This window comes from Meles meles, chromosome 20, assembly GCF_922984935.1.
Source record: "Meles meles chromosome 20, mMelMel3.1 paternal haplotype, whole genome shotgun sequence".
Taxonomy (NCBI): domain Eukaryota; kingdom Metazoa; phylum Chordata; class Mammalia; order Carnivora; family Mustelidae; genus Meles; species Meles meles.
The window spans coordinates 20794617-20821281 of NC_060085.1; the positions used below are offsets into that span (position 1 = coordinate 20794617).

Genomic DNA, 26665 nt, shown 5'->3' on the forward strand with positions numbered 1-26665 from the left:
CCAGGGATTAGGATATGGATATATCTTTTTAGGCGCCACCATTCAACCTACCACAACTTGTGATTAACATGAACCCTGAGTTAGAAAGACTATGGAGTCATCGTCAGATAGAGTCTGGTGGTACAGAGGGATTGTGTGTTCTCTGCAAACAGGTTGGCCCCAAAATAGGGAAGAGGCAGAATTAAGATGTTCGTGCCCAGGTCCTTCTTCTAGAAGTGCCAGCCAAAGAGGTCACTCTTTCTCCCAGGAAAGTGACTAAATGGGGTAGAAATGTTACTCATCGTAGCCCTTCTACCACCTGGAAGGAGGAGTAAAACTTAGTATTTCTGTTAAAGTGTATGTGTGAGTGCATGCATGCGTGTGTGCTATTTGTCTTTTTTTTTAAACTCTGTACTAAAATAAACATATATAGGTTGTAAAATAAATAATCGACATTTTTCATAAATAAAAATGCAGGGGCACCTGGGTGGCTCAGTCAGTTAAATGGCTGCTTTCAGCTCAGGTCATGATCTCAGGGTCCTGGGATCGAGCCCCACATTGGGCTCCCTGCTCAGTGGAGAGTCTGCTCCTCTCTCCCCCTCTCCATGTGCACACACTCTTTCTCTCTCTAAATCTCACTCTCTCTCATATAAATAAGTAAAAATGCAGTTTCTCATGGCCTATGCTAGCACATCCAGAATATATCAAATCGGTTTATTTGTCAGCTTGGTCTCAGAGATTCTGTTCAATTAGGCCATTTTTATTGAAATGTGTTGTTTTTCTTGATCCTTCTGGATACTTCTCTTTTTTTGCAGTTTAGTAAAGACCATATGAAACAGTGCTCAGCATCAGTAGTGTTCTTAAATCTGTAGGGTGTTGCATATTTTCCAGCTTATTAGGACTTAACCAAATAAAGGCCAAAATAACACCCAAAGAGAAAGAATTTTAGGATGGAGTATTTGCACTAAATTAAGTTTTACACCATAGCCAAGACTCAGCAGTTTTAATTAGGTAAAGACAAAATGAGAATGCTGGCTGACATCAGAGACAAAAGTACCCTGATGCCCAGTGCACGAGTAAGGGTTTCAGGGTTATAGTGCTCAGCCACTTTCTCTCTGTACCCCACCCCAACCCTGCCTGCCTGTCCTGCTTTTGGGACCAGGCAGACCCACATATAGACTCCAGCTCCACTTCACTCTTCACAGTAAAATGAACATGGTAATACCTATCTTACTGGATTATGAGAATTAAGTGAAATAAAATATGGGAATATACCCCAACCGCTGCCTACCTAGAGTAGGCTGCCTTCTAAAAATGTAAAGGTTATGTGCAACTAATTATTGAACACTACATCTGAAACTAGCAATGTACTATATGTTGGATAATTGTATTTAAGAAAAAATAAATAAAAATAAAAACACAAACTTAAAGGTCTTACAAACAATCCTTTAAAATTTCTTAAGTGGGGCGCCTGGGTGGCTCAGTGGGTTAAGCTGCTGCCTTCGGCTCAGGTCATGATCTCAGGGTCCTGGGATCGAGTCCCACATCGGGCTCTCTGCTCAGCAGGGAGCCTGATTCTCTCTCTCTCTCTGCCTGCCTCTCTGCCTACTTGTGATCTCTCCCTGTCAAATAAATAAATAAAATATTAAAAAAAATAAATTAAAAAAAATAAAATTTCTTAAGCATTTTAAACATTTTTTGTGTTGTTCACCTTGGAGAAAGAGAACAAAGTTGGGTGAAGAGAAGAAACAAGAAATTAAGAAGTTAAAGAGATTGCAGGGAAGAGGCAGATGCTAACATGTGCTCTGGTACATGAGTAAATGAGAAGAGCGTTCTGAACTTTGTTGAGTAGAACCCATGCTCCAGCTCCAGTGCTTCTGAATGCTTGGGAATCCCATGTAGAAAACTAAAACCTTCTCACCTCTCTGTCTTCTTCCTAGAGTAAAACCCTTGGACATGTAGTAGTTGAAGTGCTGTGCTGTTTATCTCCCCTGCTACAGAGGCATACAGATCTCTTTCAGATCACAGCCCCTCATGTGTCTTATGATTGAGGACAAACTACCAACAGCAGTAATCATGCTCTAAATATTAATTTGATTGGATATAACATAATCATGCTTCATTATAATCACAAGTCATTTGATTATTTAATAAATGCTCCCATTTATAATGTGTCCTTACAAAATATCCTAGTGATTGGGTAAAATATGCTGATGACACCACATCCATTTATTTTCAGATGATTTGAGTAGCTGCTTGGCATTCAGGAAAGGGAGATATTTAGAAGGTCAGTTAAGAGGTGATTACACTAGCCCAGAAGAAAGATGATCATGGTCGAACCAAGGCCATGAAGAGGAGAGGTGAATGAATTAATTACACACTGTCCCTGTGGGTGTGGTTGACAAAGCACCGTCTCCATTATACTGCCAAAAAAAATTAGTGTTTTATTGACAAAATGCTGAAATTATACCATCTATTGGAGGGAGGGAGTTAATTTTCAAGACTCTTCTTTCGAAATGAGAGGGGGAGTATGTTATTTATGACAAACTGTAGTCAGATTTCTGTTAATGTAACTACTGATCTTATAAACGTAGAAAGTGACAAAAAAAAAAAAAAACTGACAACAAGACGAGTCTTTGAATCCTCACCAGCTGGGCACTTCTTTGATGTACTGACTGGTTGGAAGAAATGAGACCATGTGCATGTCAGACAGGAAGGGCTGGATATGCTGTTGCCAGCACCTCTCACTTTTGATTTCCAACTGAGTTGCTAAATCACAAGGGCTCATCTTAGTGAACACTCTCCCCCTTCCTTTGTTTGGAAGGAATTCTGTAAGTAGAAATTATCCTCATAGATCTGGGCTATGAGAACTTCATCTTTGGTAGTTCTTTGCAGCATTTCTGAGTAAGTGAGACTTATTTGTACTGATTAAGGAGTCCGAAGAGCCACTGATTGAGTAACAAAATTAAGTTAATGACTAATTTCCTTTATCTCTGAATGACTTCCATACAAACCCTTTTAGTTAATTGTTCTTCACATTGCTTGTACTTCACACTGCTGGATGGCGCATGATACAACTTTTTTCTGTTCTTAAGTCTTTACACTGTTTTTTCAGTTCCTTATTCTTTGATTTCTTTTTTATTATTTGAATGTAGTTGACACACAACATTACCTTAGTTTCAGGTGTGCAACATAACAATACATCTTCTCTATCCATTATGCTACGCTCACCACAAAAACAGAAATACCATATGATCCAATAATTCCACTACTGGGTATCTACCCAAAGAAAACAAAAACACTAATTCAAGAAGATATATGAACCTTTATGTTTATGCAGCATTGTTTACAATAGTCAAGATATGGAAGCAATCCAAATGTCCATCAATAAACAATTAGTTAAGGAAGATGTGGTATACACACACACACACATACACACACACAGAAATATTGTACAGCCTTATAAAAAAGACTCAAAGGGGCACATACACACCAATATTTAGAGCAGCAATGTCCACAATAGCCAAAATATGGAAAGAGCCCAGATGTCCATCGAGAGATGAGTGGATAAAGAAGATGTGGTGTATATTTATTATATATACACATACATACACACACATATACATACAACACATACATACACACATATGTACATGTACATATATACATAACATGGAATCTTACTAAAAGAATGAAATTTTGCCTTTTGCTAGGATGTGGTTGGAACTAGAGGCTATTATGCTAAGTGAAATAAATCAGTCAGAGAATGACAAATACCATACAATTTCACTCATATGCAGAATTTAAGAAACAAAGTAGAGGGATATAGGGGAAGGGAGGAGAAAAATAAAATAATTTGAAAACAGAGATACAAACCATAAGAGACTCCTAACTATAAGAAACAAACTGAGGGTTGCTGGAAGGAAGGGGGTGAGGGGGATGGGCTAAATGAGTGATGGGAGTTAAGGAGGGCACTTGATGTAATGAGCACTGGTTGTTATATGCAAAGGATGAATCAATAAATTCTACCCCCCAAAATAATAAAACACTATGTTAACAAAATTGAATTTATTTTTTAAGTTTTTGTTCATTTGTTTGACAGAGAGATAGAGCCAGAGAGCACAAGCGGGGGTGGGGGGCAGGCAGAGGGAAAGGGAGAAACAGGCTCCCCACTGAGCAAGGAGCCTGACGCAGGACTCCATCCCAGGACCTCGGGACAATGACCTGAGCCTAAGGCAGACATATAACTGACTGAGCCACCCAGGTTCCCCAACTAAATTGAATTTAAATAAAAAAAAAATTTATTTCTTTTGATGGAAGCAACATGGGGGGTTAGGGGGATAGGAGAAGAATAAATGAAACAAGATGGGATTGGGAGGGAGACAAACCATAAATGACTCTTAATCTCACAAAACAAACTGGGGGTTGCTGGGGGGAGGTGGGATTGGGAGAGGGGGAGGGGGCTATGGACTTTGGGGAGGGTATGTGCTATCGTGAGTGCTGTGAAGTGTGTAAACCTGGCGATTCACAGACCTGTACCCCTGGGGATAAAAATACATTATATGTTTATTAAAAAAAAAATTTTTAAAGATGAGCTCTTGCCATTTTTGACAACATGAATGGACCTAAAGGGCATTATACTAAATGAAAAAGTCAGACTGAGAAAGTCCAATACTGTTTGATTTCACATGATAAAACTCTTACTGGAGTTTCCTATATGAAGGGCCTGTATTGCACTGCACACTTGTGAGTAATCAAGGAAAGATCCTGTGAGTTTTCCTTTGTGCCTGAGTCGTCCATTTTACGGTCAGAAGGTATGGACCCATACCTCCTATGCAAAAGGGAAGGGGTAAGGCCAAGGCTATGGGGACTCTTCGTGTCACGTGGAATTTTCAAGAGTTGACTCTAATCTCATTTCAGTTGTTTCATCGAAGTGTTTGCATTAGGATGAGGAATTTCTGGTCTCTGTTTCTAAACTATAACAAGTACTTGTGTGGTTGCAGCTCTCTTGGCGGGAGGGAAGATTCTGAAATGTCAGATATTAACAGAGGTGCAGTGTTGTTCCTCTATTCTCTCTTATGTCCAAATACTGAAGCCCCTAGGGAAGGACTTTATATGTTTAGATATTCAACCTTTTCTGATAAGCTCTCCTTCCCCTTGACTACACAGGATTTCACAGTGGCTCAAACTCACTACTCTCCTAAACTTTTCTTCCTTTCTTGGTCTGGCTGAAACAGCTGCAAGCAAATATCCACACTGCCCTGAACTTAGCAGGATTTTCCTCTGTGGCTGGTATAATGATTATTGAATGGATGGTACAAGCTAATGCAAGGCATGACAGTTTCTAAACAGTAGTCATTGTCAAGAGGAACTGTTATTTTCCCTCTCAGGAACTTGCCTCTGGAACCGTGTGTGTGTGTGTGTGTGTGTGTGTGTGTGTGTGTGTGTGTGTGTGTGTGTATAAGGAACTAGAAGAATAAAACTTCTCATGTGGGAGAGTGCTACTTCAGAGAATAGGCTATTTTCCACTTAAAATATTTGTTGAGATTCATTTTAGAGTTTCAACACTTCCCCCAAGTGTGAATCTTCTATGGGCCTTAACAGAAAACAAGCCTTGTCTAATTTAGTAAAACATAGAAAGTGAGTTTGAAGTTTCCCTTCGAAGTCTGCATTTCAGTTGGAACATCAGACCAGATGTTAAAAAGCCTTGAAAGCCATAATGCCTGTCCTTCTGTTGCAGGTGCAACAACGAGAGTGAGTGGTCCCAGATCCATGAGAACATCATCCGCAAGTCCAGCGCCAAGTATTCTGCCCCCAGCGCCAGCCACGGTAACATACTTCTCTGGCTAGAAAACCTTGTGTTGTTCTTGACGATGCTGATCATGTAGACCTCAATGAATTTGTGCTACCAGTTGTCATATGTAAATTTCAGTTCCCCACAAACATTTATTCTCCTCCCCAGTCACTTTCTACTATTTCTCCTTGTGATAATTTGAGACTTTTCCTAATTACTTCCAACCAAAATATATTTTCTGTTGTTTCTAAAATGGATTCCATGTGCTTTGATAGGTAACTTGAGTTCCAGTTTAAAACCAGAGTGAACAGAATTGCTGTAGTGTTTGTCACATTGTGAAGTCTGTGTTTTCCTGAACAAAGAATACACACCCCAGCCAAAAATAAAAGACAAATATTAATAAGCACTTCTTCTATTCCTCTTCAGTGTTAGCATCACCAAGGAAGCCTGACACTAATGAGAATCAGTGATTAATCTGCCAAAATCGTTCAGGAACTGGAATAGTCAATCTTTAGTTCACAGCAGCTTTCATCTTAGCTCAACTTCTTTTCCTTTCCTCTCCTTTTCTTTTAAAACTGTTTAATTTCTATCTAAATCTTGGTGCAATTCCACATGTTAGGAAGACTGTATTTTCTAAATTGAATATTAATTGCTTGATTAAATTAGAAGTACTATTTGAAAGCATCTGAGCTTTCATGTACACTTGAAGATGGCTTTCAGATTTACATAGAGCCATGTTTCTTCTGAGAGTTTTAACGTCTCAATTATCTCATGATCTCTTTTACATAACTTTCTTTGTTTTTTAACTTTGATAGCCTTGTTGTAAATAGAAAATGAGCCTTAATTAACAGCATAAAGCCACTGCATGGTGTGGCAGTCTCCAAAGTTATTAAGAAGAACTAAGTTTTCACTACTAGGTATATACCAAAAAAAGTACAGAAATGCTGATTCTAAGAGGCACATGTACCCCCAGTGTTCATAGCAGCACCAGCTACAATAGCCAAATTATACAAAGAGCCCAAATGTCTATCAGCTGATGAATGGACAAAGAAGATGTGGTCGGTATATACAATGGACTTTACTCAGCCATCAGAAAGGATGAGTACTTACCATTTTCATTGTCATGGATGGAATTGGAGCATATTATGTCAAGTGAAATAAGTTAGAGAAAGAAAAATACTATATGATTTCACTCATATATGGAACTTAAGAAACAAAACAGATGAACATAGGGGAAGGGAAGGAAAAATAAAATAAGATAAAAGGAAGGGAAAATAAAATAAGAGGTAAACCGTAAGAGACTCTTAAATATAGAGAACAACTGAGGGCTGGGGAAAGGACTAAATGGGTGATGGGCATTAAAGAAGGCACTTGTTGGGATGAGCACTGGGTATTTTATGTGGGTAATGAATCATTGGATTATGATCCTGAAATCAGTGCTGTACTGTATGTTAGCTACCTTGAAATTTTTTTAAAATTTTAATTTTTCTTTATTGTGGTCAGCAGATATTCAGTTAGGAGGGTCCTCAGAGCAGCTCCAGACCAGAGGCTGCAAAGTTTGAGACCTTCAGCTAGGAGTACTTAATTTCTCTAAAACTCTAGCATGGGGAGCCTCAGGGTCTCTCTCACTACTTTTAAGTTACTGTTTTCTCATGTATGTGCCTGGATGCCAAGGAGCTCCATGCAGTGTGGTTGAAGGGGAAGGGCGCCCATATTTCTCACCTACAGTGAGGCTAAAACAAGAAGCAAATAAAATCTTGTTTTTAAAATATGAAGTTACTGGTAATTTAGAAGACTACCATTCACATCCATATTTATGGTGTTCTTTGCTTTATTTACTTAATTGATTTGTAAAGAGCTGCCCTTGGCTACAAGTTATTGGGACATAATGATATGATGAAAGATGGAGAACATTTTAAAAGAAAGATGGTAGTAATAACTACTTTAATAAAACAACTGAAAGATTAGTTTCCACCATCACGTCCCCAGGTTAAGATGTTGAATTGTGTCTCACTTTCCAGAGCAGGGACAGTGCCATCTTCAGTACCTGTGGTTTTTGTCCAGAACTCATAAACACTGGCCAAGGTCCCTCAGACGCCAGAGAGCCTCAGTTAGGATGGTCCAGTTAGAGGAGGGCTCTATGCACTTATGGAAAAGCCAGGTGGAGAAATAGGCTGCTTCTCTTTGAAGTGTATGTCTGACATGTTCTAGGCAAGGCTTGACTTGGAAGCTGGTTGAGATATTGGAAATCTTCTGTTTCAACTCCCTCATTAAATAAGTGAGGGAACTGAAGCTCCATGAAGTAACTTCATGGCTGAACCAGAAAGCCCAGGTTTCCAAACTCCAGGCCACTGGCTTTTCACTCTGTTGCCAAGCTTCTGAGCATGGGGTTTCCAGTGCAGGACTCTGGGGTCTTCATGTCAGAAAAGTTTATAGATTACTCAAAGAATAGCTCTGGTCTTTATTAGTCTCCTAATTAAAGATACATCATTATAGAAAATTTACTTTGCTGTAAACTGTCACCTATCTTTGTTAAATGTCATAGACATTTATTGCCTTGGCAATTCTAATGATTCATTAATCACTAGTGCTCTCCCTGGAAGTCAAATCATACAAAAATGTAGAAGGAATTGCTGCACTGATTTTAAGTGCTGAGACTAAAAGCATCATTCAGCACTAACTCCTACATGTTAGCCTCTTAGATATGTAGCCACAGATCTAACTTCTAGTAATTCTTGCAGCATGAAGGTTATTAAAAACAAATGAAGACAAATAAAACAGTTAACACAGTAGTTTTCCATGTATTTTAAAATGACTGTTGCACAGCTCTATTTCTATATCTTGGGCTGGGGTTAATTTATATTATTAATTCTCATCCAGCTCTTCCACAGGGATGGGAGTGGAGAGAGATGGAGGCCAGGTTGCTGACTCTCCAATATTCCCCACAAATTTCAATTTGTGCAATTGCTTTTTTATGGGATGGTCTTTAACCTAAGATGAGATGGTCCTATACCCACTAGAGCTGAAGCTTTGCAGTGCTCTGTGATCCATAGACCTGGTGTGTCTCTGCAGAGCAGAGGTGGTGGTGGTTTGTGCTGGTCTTACTGGGGAGGAACTCACTGCTCCTCTGGCTTTCAGTCATACTTGCCCTTGTAAAAAATGCACCTGCAGAATGCGGAGGGGAGGGGCCACACAAAAATAAATTCAAAATGGATGAAAGACCTAAATGTAAGACAGGAAACCATCAAAATCCTGGAGGAGAACACAGGCAGCAACCTCTTTTACCTCAATTGCAGCAACTTCTAACTTAGATACGTCTATGGAGGCAAGGGAAACAAAAGCAAAAATGAACTATCAGGACTTCATCAAGAGAAAAAAAAAGCTTCTGCACAGGGAAGGAAACAATCCACAAAACTGAAAGGCAACCTACAGAATGGGAGAAGATATTTGTAAATGACATATCCAACAAAGGGCTAGTATCCAGGATCTACAAAGAATTCATCAAAATCAACACCTAAAAAATAAATAATCCTGTTTAAAAATGAGCAGAAGACCTGAAATTTTCCAAAGAAGACATTTTCATGTGAAAAGATACTCAACACCACTCATCATCAAGGAAATAAAAATCGAAATCACAATGAGATACTACCTCACACCTGTCAGAATGGCTAAAATTAACATACAGGAAACGACGAATATTGGCAAGGACGCGGAGGAAGGGGAACCATCTTACACTGTTGGTGGGAATGCAAACTGCTGTAACCACTCTGCAAAACAGTATGGAGGTTCCTTAGAAAGTTGAAAATAGAAGTACCGTATGACCCAGCAGTTGCACTGCTAGGTATTTACCCAAAGAATACAAAAATACTGATTTGAAGGGATACACGCCCCCCGATGTTTATAGCAGCATTGTCAGCAATAGCCAAATTATGGCAAGAGCACAAATGTCCACACATGCGCGTGTGCACGCACACACACAGGAATATTACTCATCCATCAAAAATAATGAAATCTTGCCATATCCAACTACGTGGTTGGAGCTAGAGAGTATTATGCTGAGCAAAGTAAGTCAGAGAAAGGCAAATACTATATGATTTCACTCATATGTAGAATTTAGGAAACAAAATAGATGAACATAGGGGGAAAAAGGGGAGGGAAGCAAACCATAAGAGACTCTTTTTTTTTTCTTTAAGTAGGCTCCATGCTGGGCATGGGACTTGAACTTACAGCCCTGAGATCAAGACCTGAGCTGAGATCAGGAGTTGGATGCTTAACCAACTAAGCCACCCAGGCACCCCCTAGAAACTCTTAATTGTAGGGGACAACCTGAGAGTTGCTGGAGGGGCAGTGGGTGGGGATGGGCTACATGGGTGATGGATATTAAGGAGGACACTTGTGTTGAGCACATATGTAAGTGATGAATCACTAAATTCTACCCCTGAAACCAGTATTACACTATATGTTAACTGGAATTTAAATGAAAATTTGAAACAACAATAAAAAAAACCTTTAGCTTTCTAAAATGTTTCTTTAGAATAACATATACTTTCTGCATCAAAATTTTTCTCAAGAAAAGTGCTGAACTTTGCATATTTTCTCCACATATATATATATATATAATTCTTTATGTCTTTTTTAGTACTACAGTACAGGGTAGAGATGTGGTTCTGAGTAAGAAAATGCTTTTGTTTTTGCAGGTCTTATCATTTCTCTGCAGCTTCTTCGTGGAGACATGGAACAGATTAGGAGAGAAAACCCCATGATATTTGGTAGGGGGTTGGCAATTACAAGAAAATTGGGATTTCCTGATGTCATCATGCCAGGTAGGCAGCACTTCTTGGGGCTGGGTTGGGAGGGGGGTTAGAAGAATGGAGTCTGCTGCTCCTCTCATGAGCAGATGGTGAACTGCGCTGGGGAGGAGCCCTGCAGCCATTAAAAGCCTCTGAATCCAAGTCAGCTTGCTGACTCTACAGTCTATAGTCAGTGGCTCCTTTTTTGGCATCTGCTCTTTTCCAGAATCCCCCACATCATACTCACCCATGCAACATAACAATCCAGCAGATGGGCTTTGTTGTCTCCTGTAGAGCCTGGATGGTAGAAACCAACATGGAATTCTTCATGGGGATGTCTTATACTCTCTTCGGCTCATACACCAAAATATATGCCTTATAGTATTGATGAATCCAATTCATGTAGGAAAAGCAGATTCATTTTAATGTATTGGAAAACAAGTCAGGCAAATGGTATGTTAGGCACTAGGAATAGTACTACCTAGCCAGGTTCTCAAGGATTGGCTCGCTGTTCTCATCTAATGCCCAGTGGAAAGCCAGAGCAGAAAGTGGGAATGCATCGACCATCAAGTATGGTTCTAGGTCAGTCCCAGGTTCATGTTTCCTAGTCAGGTCGATGCAGACAAAGCTAGGAAAGTAGATTGAAATAGGTCTTCAGAGCCAAGGGGACTGTAGGGAGTGAGGGAAGGATAGAGGCATGGCTCAAATGGAGGGCAGGTGGTCTGATAAGCAGAGGAGATGTGATCAAAGGAAAATCTGAACAGGCAAATAGCTGGTCTTCTGAATGGGTTACCTACCCTTTTCATTGAGTTTTAATGATCCAGTAAAAGCTTGTTTGCTTCTGTTTGGAAGAGCCAGGGCAGGCTAGACTGCACTGCTGTGACCACTCTATGTGTCACCCATTTGAAGTTCCTCATGGTGCTCTAAATCCCCTTGTTGGAAATATTTGTCAGCATGGACCCCAGGTGGGAGTACGGCCCGAGCACAGGCTTCCAGCTGCCTTCCAACTTCCCCCACTATGCCTGGACTTGTTTTCTCTTGCCTGCTTCCCCTCCGCATAGACACTGTGGATGCAGAGTAAGCTGCTGGTAACAGCCCTCATCTTCTGCTCACTCTCACTCTCTCTCTCTCTCTCTCTCTCTCTCTCTCTCGCACACACACACACACACACACACACACACACACACACAGGTCTTCTGGATGGGAAACCTGGGCCACTCAATCAATTCCATTTGTAATGGGATGGAAATCAATAGCATTTGTAACGTTATGGAGAGAAACTTCATGCTTCTGAAGCGTCCCCATCTGACTGTTGTAGAGGGATATCCCTCATAGGACACTTCTTCCATCCTGTCCTGACACCATTCCTCAGCCCTGGTTGTCAGGACAAGAAGAGCCCAGGCATAGTCTTGGCTTCCTGGCAATATGTCATGGAAGAAAGAAGTGGTTATCAAAATTGACCTGGTGATTTTGTTTTTTAAGTTACATATCCAGGGTCATGAGGTGGAGTAATATATTCTAAGAGATACACCTAGTCTTCCTTTCTTTTAAGTTGTTTGCCTGCAGTTTAGACATTTCTTTCCTCTTAGCCTTCACAGTTAGAAGATTAAAACCAAATGAACAGAGACTATAAAGGAACAAAGTTCAGTCAAAACAATTCTTAAGTAAAGCTTGATTTTAAGAGTTATGTTTTCTAACCCTCATTTATGGAAAGAAATCTTTTTGTGGAGCACCCCGCATCTCTTTGCGTCATTGGCACTCAGGTTCAGAAAGGACTTCTGGGTATGCTAGACGAAATGAGGAAATGAGCTCTATCAGGCACTGGTGAGACAAGCTAAGGTTAAGTGAGTTTCCCTCCCCTGGGCAGCAAAAGGATCATCAGATGCTTTGCAATCCTGAAAGGTCCAGGTGAGGCCTGTGAGTAAGCTGTTCTTGTCTGCCTTTGAGTACTAAGTGCTAAGCTGAAAGTAAGGATTGATTCACAGGCGGGACTCAGTCCTTGTGCATCATCTGTCTCCTCTACCCTTCCTCCCCCTGAGGAGAGAGCTTTCTTCCAGATGGCCACTCCCAGCGTTGTGAGCTAACAACTGACTGACAGAAATCTTAATGCACTCCAAGATGTCATCGGAGTGAGTTTGCCATCCTCAGGCATGGTGATAGGGCTGGCCTGCAGCTTCCGGAGCAACAGGAAGAGTGTACAAGAACGTTTTACATTGCAGTCAACCTATCCTGGGAAAGCTCCGAAGTCCCTTGGTGAGACTGCCTACAGCTGATCTACCCTTCACCTGTGGGAATGTTGGACCTGGGCTGCAGCACTCCCTCAGCCCACATAATGTTGGTGTGACCAAGTTACAAGAAGTTGTCACTTCTTGACACATGGACATACTTATGAGAAATGAACAAGGCAATGAATTATGTCAGTAACTGTGAACATTTCAACACTTAAGTTACAGAGTTCAGCCAGGCTCTGATCACACCAGTATCCAACATACCATTTTTTAAAAAGTTTCTTCAATGGTCTCCCATTGCTTTCCATGGGCAAACACCAAGTGACTGCTGTGACCCAGAGATGTGCTACTCTGTGCCACAGCTGGGTCCTCATGGAACAGCCATCCAGCTCTGCTCATGAGCCCTGGTAGTGAGCAAGAGGCAGGAGTGCTATTCCCGTTGCCCTGGGAGTTCCCGGAGAAAACGCATGAACCAGGAAATGACATTCTTGATTAGAGAAGAACAAATAGATATGGGAATTGAAGTCTGATTTTGAAACTGAGCACTCAAGGAGCTTTTATTGGTTGGTCACCATATTCCCATGGGTAATTCCTCCTTCTCTCCAAACTCATTTAGTTCAGTTCAAAAGATAGTAACTCCTTTCCTAGATTTTTCTTTTCAAGAAAATGGGCAGGAAACACTAGAGCAGGACAAATGTTCCAGGTGAACAACTTGGAGTTAACATTGTTCCCAATGAAGTAGCCAAAAGAAAACTGCCAGCCCAAAGACTGTAAACTGAGAGGAATGATTAAAACCTTTTGTTCAATAAGAGGCCGTGCCCTCCTGCAGACCATGCCCGAGCCAGCAGAGCCGTGCCACCACCTTCTACAGCCCTCTGTCATTCATAGCTTTCCTATAAAGCCTGTGCCCTGGAGTATAGAGTTCTGCCATGGCTCTGTGGGAATTACATTTTAACTTATCGTCTAAGTCTTGCATTTTTAAGGGTTTTCATTTTCTGTGGAATATGGGCCAAGTTTCATATGAGTGACATGGTCTTCCATCTTATCAGAAGAAACCTGCCCTTTGATTTAATGTGCTCTGGCTGAGGACTAGGTTTTTCCCAAAGCAGTAGTTCTCTGACTTGAGTCACCTGTGGGGCTTGGAGAAACAGACTGCTGGGTCCACCCCCAGGAGTTTCTGATACAGTAGGAATGGAGTGGGACCCAACAATTTGCATTCCTTACAAGCTCTGAGGTGATGGTAATGCTCCTAGTTTGGGGCCCCTTTCGAGAAGCATATCCTAAGAGGGACTCTGCCTTAGGGAGGCTTTGCCCCTCCCTGACTCAGCCCTGGCACAAGGAGTGTTCCTTTCTGGGTTGCTTCGACTTGCTCTTAGAAGGCAGCTCTGCAGGCATGACATCCCTCTAGGGGACCCTCTGACTCTTGCCTTTGTGCTCAGGAATACACTCTGTCCTCTGCTTTGACCCTTGATAAAAAGTGCATGCTTCATCACCGACCTGCAAGTGATGTTTTGTTTTTGTTTTTTTTCTCTTTTCCTGTTTGTCTTAATTGTTCTTGTCTCTCTCTGTGCTGTCCCCTCATTCTCGCCCCTTTCTTTCTGGTGCAGAGATGAAGATAGTTGGGTGTAAGTTCCTGCTTTTGTGTGCCCTGTCTGCTTTTTGCCTGCTTTGTTTCCATCTTCATTTGTTTCATGGAATGTTGCAATACTGGGGTGGGGCTTCATGGACATTATTAATATTTCATCAGCCTCACCTTTGGGGGGGTAACTGACAAGACATTGAAAAAAAAAAAGAAGAAGAAAAAGCCACCAGCCCAGCCTAGAACACTGTGTATTACTTTAGGTGTTCATTAAGATCTGAGGAAACTAAACATAAGAACTAGGTGCATAGCTACAGGAAAAGACTTTTAGGAGACACACCAGCTACTTCCACTGAAAAGAAAATGAAAAGGTGCTTATCCTAGGCTATACAGAATCAGAAAGTTAGAAAGCTTGCCTTTTCAGCGCTGTTGGACACATCTCACACAAAAGGCAAACACAGAGACATGCCTTTTTATTTTATTTTATTTTATTTCTTTTCAGTGTTGCGGAATTCATTGTTTATGCACCACACCCAGTGCTCCATGCAATACTATCCTCCTTAATACCCACCACCAGGCTTACCCATCCCCCCATCCCCCTCCCCTTCAAAACCCTCAGTTTGTTTCTCAGAGTCCACAGTCTCTCATGGTTTGTCTCCCCCTCCGATTTTTAAAAGAAAGCTCTCCTCAAAGGAAGTGATGAAAGTATTTACAAGTAGATTTGTAGGACTGTGGTCAGTCTGAGTGCCAAGTGAGACTTTGGCAATATCTAAGGGATGGTTTAGGAATGATCAGTCTGGTCCCACAACAGGCTGGAAGATCAACATATCCTTGACCCAAGAAAGGAATAGCCATCTATAATGATGTCATACTATGCCCACTCCTCTCTTCCTGGTAGATCAGAGAACATCACTGACTTGTAACAGCAGAAACCAGTAGAAGTGTGACACTGAAGACATGGTTTAAAAGTAAAGAACTTGTTTAGAGTATCCAGGAGATACTCTAAAGAATATCTCTCCTGGATACTCTAGAGAAGTCCTCCCAAGAGTCCTTTTTGGTGGAAGAAGGTCTCTTCCTTAAAATAAAAACTACAACAAAACAAACTACTGGTTTTATGCCTGCAACTGCCTAAGTTGAATGGTTGTTAATGTCTCCAAATCTCCATGGAGCTGTCCATGTCATGTCATGTCCATGTCACTCCTATTCTGCCAGGAGAGACAATTGGTGCCATCCTGAGCAGGCCGCTGTATCTGCTGAGAGAAGGTTAGCTCTAGTTTCACATGGTCTTAAGGGAGAGAAAACACTGTCCTTCCTAATTCTATCTAGAAGTAGACAAGGTATAAATAAAACAGTATTAAATACTAGTATCCTTGAACCCAAAGCCTCCTAGTATGTGTTGTGACTAATGTATACAGAAGGAACATGAATATAATAAAGAATCTAGACAAGTCTGAGTGCCCAAAGCGGTGTGGGCTGCCCTGGATCATTTCTCCTGGGATGGAACTCCACATAGGCTGGAACCATGTGGCCCCCAAATTCCTAGGAAGGCTGGCATGTCTGGCAGGAGATTCTCTTGCTAACAGATGCTCTGGTGCCTGAGCCAGACCGCAGAACTTCTGAAACCGGCCAAGTCTGCTCTCAGAAGAGAGGTGCAAACACTCTATGAGTTGTGTTTCTCTGGTGTCATATTAGGATGCAAGACTTCAGAGGGTCGCACCTGGCCACTGTGGTAGGCAGTTCTCTGTCACTGCGGGCTGCAGCTCTGTCACAGTGCTCCCAGACCCTAAGATTTCTGGTAACTGAAAAACAATTTCCTTCTAAGACCTCTTGCTTACCGTAAAGACCCCAGAGTGTTTCAGGCCAATCCCTGAGGTAATAAGATGGTCTCAGGTACATTACCTTGCTCCTTCCCAGCAGCTGCTTATGTGGACTTAAAAGAATCTCGATTTTTTTATGTGTCGTCATGGTGTAGTGAAGCTCTTCTTGACACCTAACCACTCCAAGCCAGGTATCCAGAAACCCTAGTCCCTGGGCCAAATCTAGCCAGCAGCTTATTTTTGCACCATCTTCCAGCAAAGAATAGTTTTTCACATTTTAAAAGGGTCGTAAAAACAAAGGATGTGTAACAGAGACCTATGTAACACACAGAGCCTAAAATATGAACTATCTGGCTTTTAAGATTTTATTTATTTATTTGACAGACAGATCGCAGGCAGGCAGAAAGGCAGCCAGAGAGAGAGGAGGGGAAGCAGGCTTCCCTGCTGAGCAGAGAGCCGGTTGCGAGGCTCGATCCCAGGACCCTGGGATCATGACCCGAGCCGAAAGCAGAGGCTTTAACCCATTGAGCCACCCAGGCACCCTTGAACTATCTGGCTTCTTACAGATAAAGTTTGCTGACCTCTGCTTCCTCTTAAGTCCCTAGTCTCATGGCACACAGCTCTACCAACAGCTGGCATTGGCTACTCTGGCAGACTGTGAAAAGGACAGAGACAATATATTTGGAGGCCATCCTACAAGTTCAACCTCATTCATTACATCTTTCCACTCCAGAAACTCGGGTGCATGTCAGCTGAGCGTTAAGCACTCAGAGATATAAGGCATTGCTGATGCTGTGAGGTGCCCTGCTAACTTCAGGAAACCGAGTTCATGTAACAAATGGAGGCAGGGCTACCCTCAATAATACCCACTCCCACAATCCACAAAGAAACCTCTCCTTCCCAGAACCCTCTCAGCATTCATCTGTGCTGCCTACGAGCTGCCTAGCCCCCACACCCAGCCAGATTTCATCATCTTCCCAGCAAACCCCATGGTGTGGTCCCCTGGCATTAAACCCTGGAAAACATCAGAATCACCTGTTGATTGTTTCTTTAATGTATGTACTCAAACCCCGCCCAAGAACAACCACAATCTCACAGGGTAGATGCTAGAAATCTAGTTTTAATAAGCTCCCCAGGTGATTAGAATATAGCCAGCCAAACGGTGGCCTGCAAACTAACCTCATAAACCATTGCTCAGGCCTTCTCTTTCCCATCCTCGTTGTAGTATGCCTATCCTCAAACCTCTTCTGGAGCTATTTCCTTGCAATTGGTCCTGAAGTTTACAGGAGCTTCTTGGAGACAGTGCCTTAACCCAAACGCTGATTCCCCTGGTGGGCTTTGTGAACATAAAACATGTAACAGGAACAGCTGAAGAGCAAGGAACCTGGGAGGATCTGTAAGGCAGGCCTGGGTCATTAGATCCTGCAGGCCGTTCATATTGGCTGCTTCTTGGGTTTTCTCCTAGTTCCAGAGAATTAGTAGAGAGCTCTATTTAAATGATCCCCCAGAGAGCTTTTGATAAGAGGGCCCCAGTAACATTAGCTATCGCAGTTCTTGAAATTGAGGCCGTAATTTGCAAAATTGCAACCCATAAACCAGCCTAATATCCTTTCTGCTGAGAATAGCCCTGGTCTTAGGCAAGTCTGTTCTCCAAATAAAGAGCAGTGAAATATCTGATGAAATCAAGCTGCTTCAGTCTATAACTCAGAGGGCATGTTTACTTGTTTTGATAAATTTTCTCAGCAAGATATCACTAAAGACATTCTGTTTAAATAGAAAATTTTAAAAGAATGAAAGCTGTAGGAATATCCAGCTCAGTTCTTCCATTTGAAATTGGCATTTTGATTTACAATGCCCTGGAGTTAACAGCTCAGAAACCATGGGCTCACTTTATGAAATCATCACAGACCAAATTCTGTCATTATCAATCTCCCACTTTTGTATGAGTATTCTATATCATCTATTGCTAGGAAACATTTAAATGTTTCATTTGAAGGACACATTTATTTAGGGCTAACTTTTGTATGGAGTCACAAAAATTTAAAATATTTGTACAAGCTAGAATACTATTGCTGGTAGCCAGTATCTGCTTTTACATGTCATGTGGATTATCTTAGATGATTTCTAGAGAGCGCTGGTTTAAACCAGAGTAGTAGTTGTGCAAAAAGAATGAATACTGTTACGCTGAAAAAATAAATAAAATGGGGGGAAAAAAGTACCTGTTCTTTAAATTAGACATTAAAATTCTCTATTTGCTTTATGCCAAATCAGCCTAGAAATTTAATAGCTATTTAAATTCCATAGAAAAGCTAATGTGTAACTCAAAGACTTTTATCGAAAGAAGGCTCTAAAATGTCTGTTTCTATTGTTAGAAATTCAAGGTGTAACCACCTCTCATTTATCCTGTTATGATAGCAATTATCTATAGGAAAGTTCCTATTTAATTTTGAATTTTACTTCAGGGACTGATTTTATTCATCTCCTGCCCATAGGAGCAAACTTGTGGATTTGAGTTTCCCTTCTGCTTTCCTTTCCTACCCTACCTGCACCTCTGAGTACTATTTTCATGATATGCTGGGAAGGCCCAAGCAGAGATGTCCAAAGGAGGCAGATTCAAGCCAGACTCATGAAAATTCCAAGTAGAGGCTCTCCTCACGGGGGAGAAAAGTCTGTGTGAACTGCAGGGATAGACACCCCCTAGGCTGTCCTGCCTTGCCAGCAGTTAGTTACATTTGTATGTGATTTTCAGAAAGAATTTTCCTTTTCCTTCATGGTAGCCTCAGGGCTATTTGGGGAACAGGATGTTTTTCGCACATTAGAGAAAGTTCTCTGGGCTGTCAGAGAATAAGTAATTGCTTCTTACAGGCTGCTCTCCCCCCCTACTTGAGTGGAAGTATTTTAAGAGCTTCATTATGCAACCAAATAGCCATGGCTGAGTCCCTGGTATAGTAAGAATAGAAGGTCTGCTCATGAAGACCTCAAAACCCAGGTATATGCCGGTCCTGGTCTACCATATTTCATGCATAAGAGACACTAAGACACTTCCACAATCAGAGAGGTGGTGGCCTGTGCAGAAAAAGAGCCATCATCATGTATCTGACCAAACTAGAGAGCTCACTTGCCAACCAGAAACAATACCTGCTTATGTTATTGTAATTCCAAGAAAGGAACTTTCAGATGGGCCAGTTTTGCTAAGAACTAAGGTAGAAAGAATATTCTGAACTGGCTTGTTTTGCAAGTTAATCATTCCATCACCCCTCAGTTGAATTCTTCAGGCTGCTAACACGTCTTCACTTTGGTCTTGTGTGTTTTCCTTTGCCACTTTCCTTCGAAGATTTTTTCCCCAGAGACTTAACTATTTTTTTCTGAAAGTCAAAAGCCCTTCTTTAGAATGTATGGATAAAACTGATCATGTTACAAAATTAGAGCAGCCCAAATGAGCTCCCCTTACACATGAAGAGACAAACCCACTCCTCTAAAAAAGGCAGATATGGTCATTCCTTAGGTCATTTCAGCTTGCAGTTTGAGCTTCTTCAGCCCAGTCTCGAGCAGCAGATATTGGCAAAGTGGGCGGGAGTTAGAACACAGGGAAGAAGTAAGAGCACAACAGATTGTCCCCTCAACCCCGTGCTTTAGCCCCTGTGATTCTGAAGAGTCATCTGTTCCTAGAGCACATGCCACACAAAGAAGAAAAAAAAAGACAGTCCAGTGACCTCCATCTGGCACTCCAGGAAGAGATGGGATTTGGAGCTAAGGCTCCAGAAGGAAAAAGTAGTATATCCTCTATAAAGACTCAGAAGGGTTAAGAGTTGAGAAAAGAAAACCTATAAAAGAAAAAGGAAATTACCTTTTTTTTTTTTTTTTTTGGAGGGAAAGGAGAAGGGATTAGTAGTTAAGGCATAGACATGATAAAACTAAGTGTTATTCCTATTGATTCTAAAATCTTTCCCCTTTGGAAGGCTCAGATTTCGGCTATTCTCCTGGAGGGTAGAGAGACTGAGTAGTCACCTATAATATGAGAGAAGATTCTCTGCCCCACATTTTCCCATCCTGGTCAAGGTGTGGTGAACAGCTTTAGAATTCAGACTTAGAGAACACATGACTAACCAACCTAGTACCGCTGCACTGATATGGGTAGATGTCCACCATTATTAACCAAGCTTGCAATGCCCCAAGCACCCACCTGAACCCTGGAGGACCCAAATGCTAGCCTGGTCCTCCATACAAATGGGGCAGTGTGGCTTCTGTGGTCATGAAGACATGGCATTTCTTTCCCCATAGGCGATATCCGCAATGACCTGTACCTAACCTTGGAGAAGGGGGATTTCGAGAGAGGGGGAAAGAGTGTACAAAAGAATATTGAAGTGACCATGTATGTGCTTTACGCGGATGGAGAAATACTGAAGGTAAGATTTGCCAGTCAGTTTGGAATGGAGGCTAATCCTGAAATAATTTTTGTGATTCTATGGACTTTATCCAGAGATCCATTCTCCTCAGGCAGACCTCACTCAAATTACTGCATGTACATTCTTCTCTGCCTTTTCTTTTCTTCAAGAAAACCCTGCATTATGCTTTGATGATGACTTCCAGTATCATACAGCCTGTTTAGAAATGCTTCCTAGTGTCTGACCTCAATCCTTCCTGCTCCAATTTAGACCTATTCCCTCTAGTTCTGTCCTACATGTTACTTTTTCTGCCATTCTGTCTAGCATCAAGCTGCCTACTTTGGTAACTGTTATTAGGTCCCACTCTTTTTGTTCCTTAAGCTAATAAAGCTGCACTTGCTCTTAGGCACTCACTTGCTGGTACCAAGTTATGTGAAAAGGAACAGCAGAGTCAGGCTCTAAAAGATTATTTCCAGCCAATGCCAGTATAAATATGGAAGTATGTCTTCTGTCACTCCTCATTCGAAGTGAAGACCTGGAGTGCTGTTTTTCCACCGTCAGTATGTCAGTTTTCCCCTCAGTCATGTCATGATGAAGTCCCTGGCAAATAACAAGGCCTCATTTGCATAGCACTTGATAGAAGGCAAATCATTCTTTTACAGACCTTGCTCCTGTATGTTGACAATAGCCTTGTGAGGCAGGCAGAACAGGAATGATCATCCACATTTTATGGAAGGAAAAAAGTAAAATTAGTCAAAACCATCTCCTAAAGCTAGAAGGAAATAGAGGAGAATGTTTATTTGGTGATAGAAACAGTGATTTGTATTACATTTTAAAAACCCACCTCAAGAAAATAAGTTGACTTTAAAAAGAAGGAGGGTGGCACCTGGCTGGCTCAGTTGAAAGAACATGTGACTGTTGATCTCACGGTCTTGAGTTTGAGCCTCACATTGAGTGTAGAGATTTTACTTAAAAAAAATTTTTTTTAAACCTACCTCAAAGACTAAGGCATGTCCATTGTTTGCATGGATAACACCAAGGGCAGCAGATCTGTCAGCTACTGACAGCACCCTTGTGCAGATAGGGAGCTGCTCCTGATTGCATTACCTGCAACTTCCTGTCTTCCAGGACTACAACTTCATGGCAATATTTGGAAATGGGGTCAAAGAAAATCTGGTTCTTCCTTATCTAGGACAGTCAGCCAAGGGCAACCTAAAATGCCAATGCAACATTAGGGTAAGGAAGGTTAGAAAGCAAGCTCTCTCCAGTTTATAAGTTAATTAATTTTCTGATCAGGTAAAGTATCACGTACAGTTGACTTCTCCTATGGAGTTCACCGTTTCCTTTCTGAATGAGGATGAAGAGCTTATCTTGGTGATTCAGATACACTGTTCAGCTTCCCTCCAGTTTACTGAGCAGTGTGTGTGTGGTTCCTTCTGCCCCAAGGAAAAGAAGGAGCATTGTTGACTGTGGTTTCTTTATGCCATCTACACAGTTGTCTCCAAAAGTTTTGAATTTAAGTCAAATGAATTTTCTCATCTTGTAGAAAATAGGACCCACACAAAGGAGAAAATATCCAAGTGCCGCAGAGAAGTCCAGGGGCTTCCTCCGGGAAGATGACACTTTATTATGCTTCTCTCTTTCAGGATTGCATAAGCTTGGGTTCAGGAGAGCCAAACAGGAGCTCCTATCACTCCTTTGTCCTCTACCACAGTAATAGTCCTCGGTGGGGAGAGATTATCAAATTACCCATCCCCATCGACCGGTTCCGGGGCTCCCACCTGCGCTTCGAGTTCAGACATTGTTCCAGTGAGTGAAAATTCTCTCCACATCCCTTGGAGGATATGAACATCCTATTGTCTCAGAAGTCTTTTCTCAGAAAGAGAACTCAGAGGGTTCTTGTTATTGGGGCAAGAAAAATGAGGAGTTCTGAATCAGTGGGTACTCAAGGATGGGATATCATTAGAGGCTGTTCTTTAGACAGTGACTCAAACCATGAGGTCTGGTGCTGGCCTTTCCTAGGGTCTGACCCAGACACCAGATAATTACTGGTGTCATTCCCCTTTGGGTGTTTCCTTTCTGCATATTAAACTGCTTCTTAAAGAGCCTCTGCTTTATCAAGACCAGCAGTCTAGTTTCTATTTGAGTCTAGGTAGCCCGTGTACCTTGGGATATAAATGGAAACCTGGTCCAGTACATTTCTCATTATTCCTGCAGTCAGGTAACTACCTAATTAATGAAAGTAAGGGACGAAGAAGTAAAGAATGTAGGTGATAAGCACAACGGGAATTTCTGTTAAAAAGCAAAGTGAGGGGCAAAAACAACTAACACTTAGCTCTGGTTGCAGCAAAGGACAAAGGGGAAAAGAAACTCTTTGGCTTTGCATTCTCACCCCTGATGCGGGATGACGGCACCACTCTCTCAGATGACATCCATGAGCTCTACGTATACAAGGTATGGAGGCTGTCTGTCTCTCGCCTAAACCCTCACACCCCTGAGACCGCTCTCACACATGGTTCTCAGTTAGGTGGTTTTCAGTGGGCAGGCTGAAGGATCCAGGGTAATGGTGGCTGACAGCAGGACAGCTGTGGGCAGGCTTTTGTCTTCTACCTACAGGAGCCTTCCTCTCACAAGTGATGCCAGCATGCCCTTTGCTTCCCAACTGCCACTTCACAAGTAATGGATGTCTGTTACCAACTCCTCTGTGCTGTTGTGGCTTGGCTAGTATGTTCAGACACCTGCCATTTGAGATCATGGTTCTGTCAGCTGTCACAGTGCCGCTGCCCCCCAGAGTTGTCTGCACACCAGGTGGAGGCCACCTGCCCCAACATGTTCTCTTTAAAAGGCATGTGAGCCATGCTGGGGAGTTTCCAGTCAGAAAGCGGTCTTCTAAGAGAACCTGAGGCCCAAGACCTAGCCTCAGGGAGATGAGAGCAAACATCAACATCAAAAAATCTCCTGCGGCCTGCTTTTTACACATGGCGTGGTTCGGGAAACATTCTGTATTCTCTACCTTTGCCTACAGTGCGATGAGAATAGCACGTTTAACAACCATGCTCTGTACCTGGGCTTGCCCTGCTGCAAAGAGGACTACAATGGCTGCCCCAACATCCCTTCCAGCCTCATCTTCCAGCGCAGCACCAAAGAGTCTTTCTTCATCTCCACCCAGCTCTCCTCCACCAAACTCACGCAGAACGGTAGGCAAGAGGATCTGCAGGGGGCTGCCCTCCCTGTCCTCAGTGTCTGGTTTCATGTTGCTGATGCATGCTAAGGGAGTCAGGAATTAGTTGCTTTTTCATGCCACTATGAGGGCATTCTTTTCACCTGAAATTGGAGGAACCACTTGGCAATAGTAGCCTGTAAGGTTTGCCGTGGTTTCAGCAGCTCCAGAGTATGCCTCTGGATTTCACAGATGTGTCTTTGGTCTTGTGGGCACTAAAGAGGCTGTCATAATGCTTGTGACTATTTCTCTTCCTCCAGTTTCCACTGGGCAGAGAGGGTCTGGGCTTTGCTTGTCCTTGGCATAGCCAATGTTCACCATCTTTTGCACTTGCTTTTTAGTGGACCTCCTGGCTCTCCTGAAATGGAAGGCTTTTCCAGACCGGATCATGGACATCCTAGGGCGGCTGCGGCATGTCAGTGGGGAAGAAATCGTTAAGGTATGGCTTCCAGAAATTCATACGTGCTGCCTGACCAAGAATCTGGGCAGAAGTCCTTACATCTCCTTGATTTCTACTGGTACCCCCACTAAGACCATGTCTTGAAATATAACTAGATGAGTAGAAATAAAGTTGTCCTTTTTTTCTCCTTTTTTTTTGTTAGCTTCTCTTTTTTTTTCCTAGAATTTTATTTATTTGACAGAGAGAGGGAACACAAGCAGTGGGAGTGGGAGAGGATGAAGCAGGCTTCCCACTGAGCAGGGAGCCCCATGTGGGGCCCAATTCCAGGGCCCCAGGATCATGACCTGAGCGGAAGGAAGACACTTAACTACTGAGCCACCCAGGCACTCCTGTTAGCTTCTCCTTTTAAAGGAGGTATCACACCTGGCTTCTTACCTTTTAGAAACTATATTTAAGTCATAAACCCTATTTTCTGATTGTTTTTCTTCCTAGGAAAAACAACAATAATGAGAGGGCAGTGGTCAAGGCATCTGTCTCAGAAACACACCCAATGCTTTGTGCTGTCTCCTCTCCCTTCCTTAGATCTCTTCCTCATTTTCCTTATTTGTAACACTTTAACCGCAAATCTAGCCCGAGGCTTTTCTTGCTCTACTGGCTTGATTATCTAGAAGAATTCTAAATACTCTCCATTAACTTAGAGCTGCTGCTTTTGCCCCGTCTCTCACTTAGAGTCCATACTAAGGACCCTTCCCCACTCCCTGTCTGAACTGCTTTCTCTAGGTACCTTTATGACATTTCCCATCTAATGGCTGAGCAGACTGATAACAACATTACCAGTCCCCCCTCATCTTCCACAGGGCTTCTCTGCATTGTGTGGAGTGTTTGCCCACCTGGCTTTAGCTCAAGAAAACCCACAGGTACTCCCTGATGGTGTAAGCCCCCCAGGTGGATTCAGCACAGTGGACTGAACTCTGCTGAGGACAGTAGAGTTGCCTTTGACGATCAGCACGAGCAGTGGACTGTAGGATAGAGACTAAATTTCAAGAAGGCAGCTGTGCTTCAGTGAGCTTTCTTAGTTCTCTCATCATAAAACCAAATCAATGAGCACGGATAACTCTGTAGATACTTTCATTTTTCAGCACCATTGACTTAGTAACATACATGGTATCTTCGAACAAGAAACAGTTTTGAAGTCTGTGTACCTCTATGTATTTTCATGAAGTCAGTCTGAATTTTGTTTTCATCAATTAATCTTTTTAAAAAGAACTCTTAAGCTAATACTAGTTTTGTTTTGCTTTGCTTTTTTTTAATTTAATTTTATTTTTTCAGTGTTCCACGATTCGTTGTTTATGCACCACACCCAGTGCTCCATGCTTTGCTTTGTTTAGTTTAGGTAGGAGGCAGCGAGAAAGAGAATCTCCTGCAGACTCCACACCCAGCACAGCCTGACATGGGCTCAATCTCAGGACCCTGAGATCAAGACCCTCAGACCATGACCCTGAAATTATGACCTGAGCTGAAATTAAGAGTTGGGCACTGAACCAACTGAGCCACGCAAGCACCCCTGCTAATACTAGTTTTTGAAACTGAAGATCAGTTTATTCTCAGGGCATTTTTTTCTTTTAAACGTATTTTAAAATATCAATTAGTAAACAGAAAGGTATTTTTAAAATCTGTAATCTTTTTCAATCTGAGTTGAATTCCAGATAAGAAAATATCCTATCAGCATATCTGGTTTTGGTATCAATAATTGATCTCAAGCCACCAGAGGAGAGTGTGAAAAGAATCTGCTAGAATTAATTTTTTACTTTTTATTAGAATATTTCAAACATACACAGAAGTAAAATAGTGGAAAGAACCCTACGAGTACCTATCACCTAGCACCAATAATCTTCAGCCTGTGACCAATACTGCCCATCCACGCCTGCAACTTCAGATATTGCTAGGAAATAAATTGTAAACTTTGTATCATTCAGTTGCCTTTTGACCAACAGAATGTTAGATTTGATTTTTAAAGACTGCTGGTATCCATGAGCATTTATCATCTTCTCCCTTAGATTTTGCATCTTAGAAACAAAAAACAAAAACAAAATGGTACTTCTAGATCTTTTACCCTCCCTGATAGCCATCTCAGCAGCTTTCTCTCTTCTCCCAGCATACTGATTTCTAGACCAAAACATGGTTTCTGTAGCTAGAGCCTCACCTGCCATATCCTCATTCAAGTGTCCTCTATAGTTAAGCCACAGTAGAGAGTAAGGGGACTTCAGCACTTTTGGGGGTTCTGGGAAAGTGAATTCTTTTTCTCAAAATAAATTTGGCATCAGAACCACTTAGATTTTCATTACTTCAAAGTTACAATTCAACATGGGTGTCCTGTGTTTTTTAGGTCACTGTTCTTTCCTTAGAAGTTTAGCACTCACCCAAGAGAAAAGGCCTTTCCAAATCTCTCTCAGGACCCTTTGGGCTGTACACA

General features: G+C 41.9%; 1 protein-coding gene across 7 annotated transcripts in view; it reads left to right on the forward strand.

Moving 5' to 3' along the window:
- The window catches only part of DOCK3 (dedicator of cytokinesis 3), a 608703-nt gene that overhangs the window by 494499 nt on the left and 87539 nt on the right, over nt 1–26665 (forward strand). For all 7 annotated transcript variants that reach the window (XM_045990868.1, XM_045990865.1, XM_045990867.1 and 4 more), the window contains exons 13-19: nt 5720–5808; nt 10471–10596; nt 20469–20593; nt 22219–22381; nt 22920–23026; nt 23598–23769; nt 24134–24231. In XM_045990868.1, coding sequence (XP_045846824.1) covers nt 5720–5808; nt 10471–10596; nt 20469–20593; nt 22219–22381; nt 22920–23026; nt 23598–23769; nt 24134–24231 — 880 coding nt within the window. The remainder of the gene's footprint in view (nt 1–5719; nt 5809–10470; nt 10597–20468; nt 20594–22218; nt 22382–22919; nt 23027–23597; nt 23770–24133; nt 24232–26665) is intronic.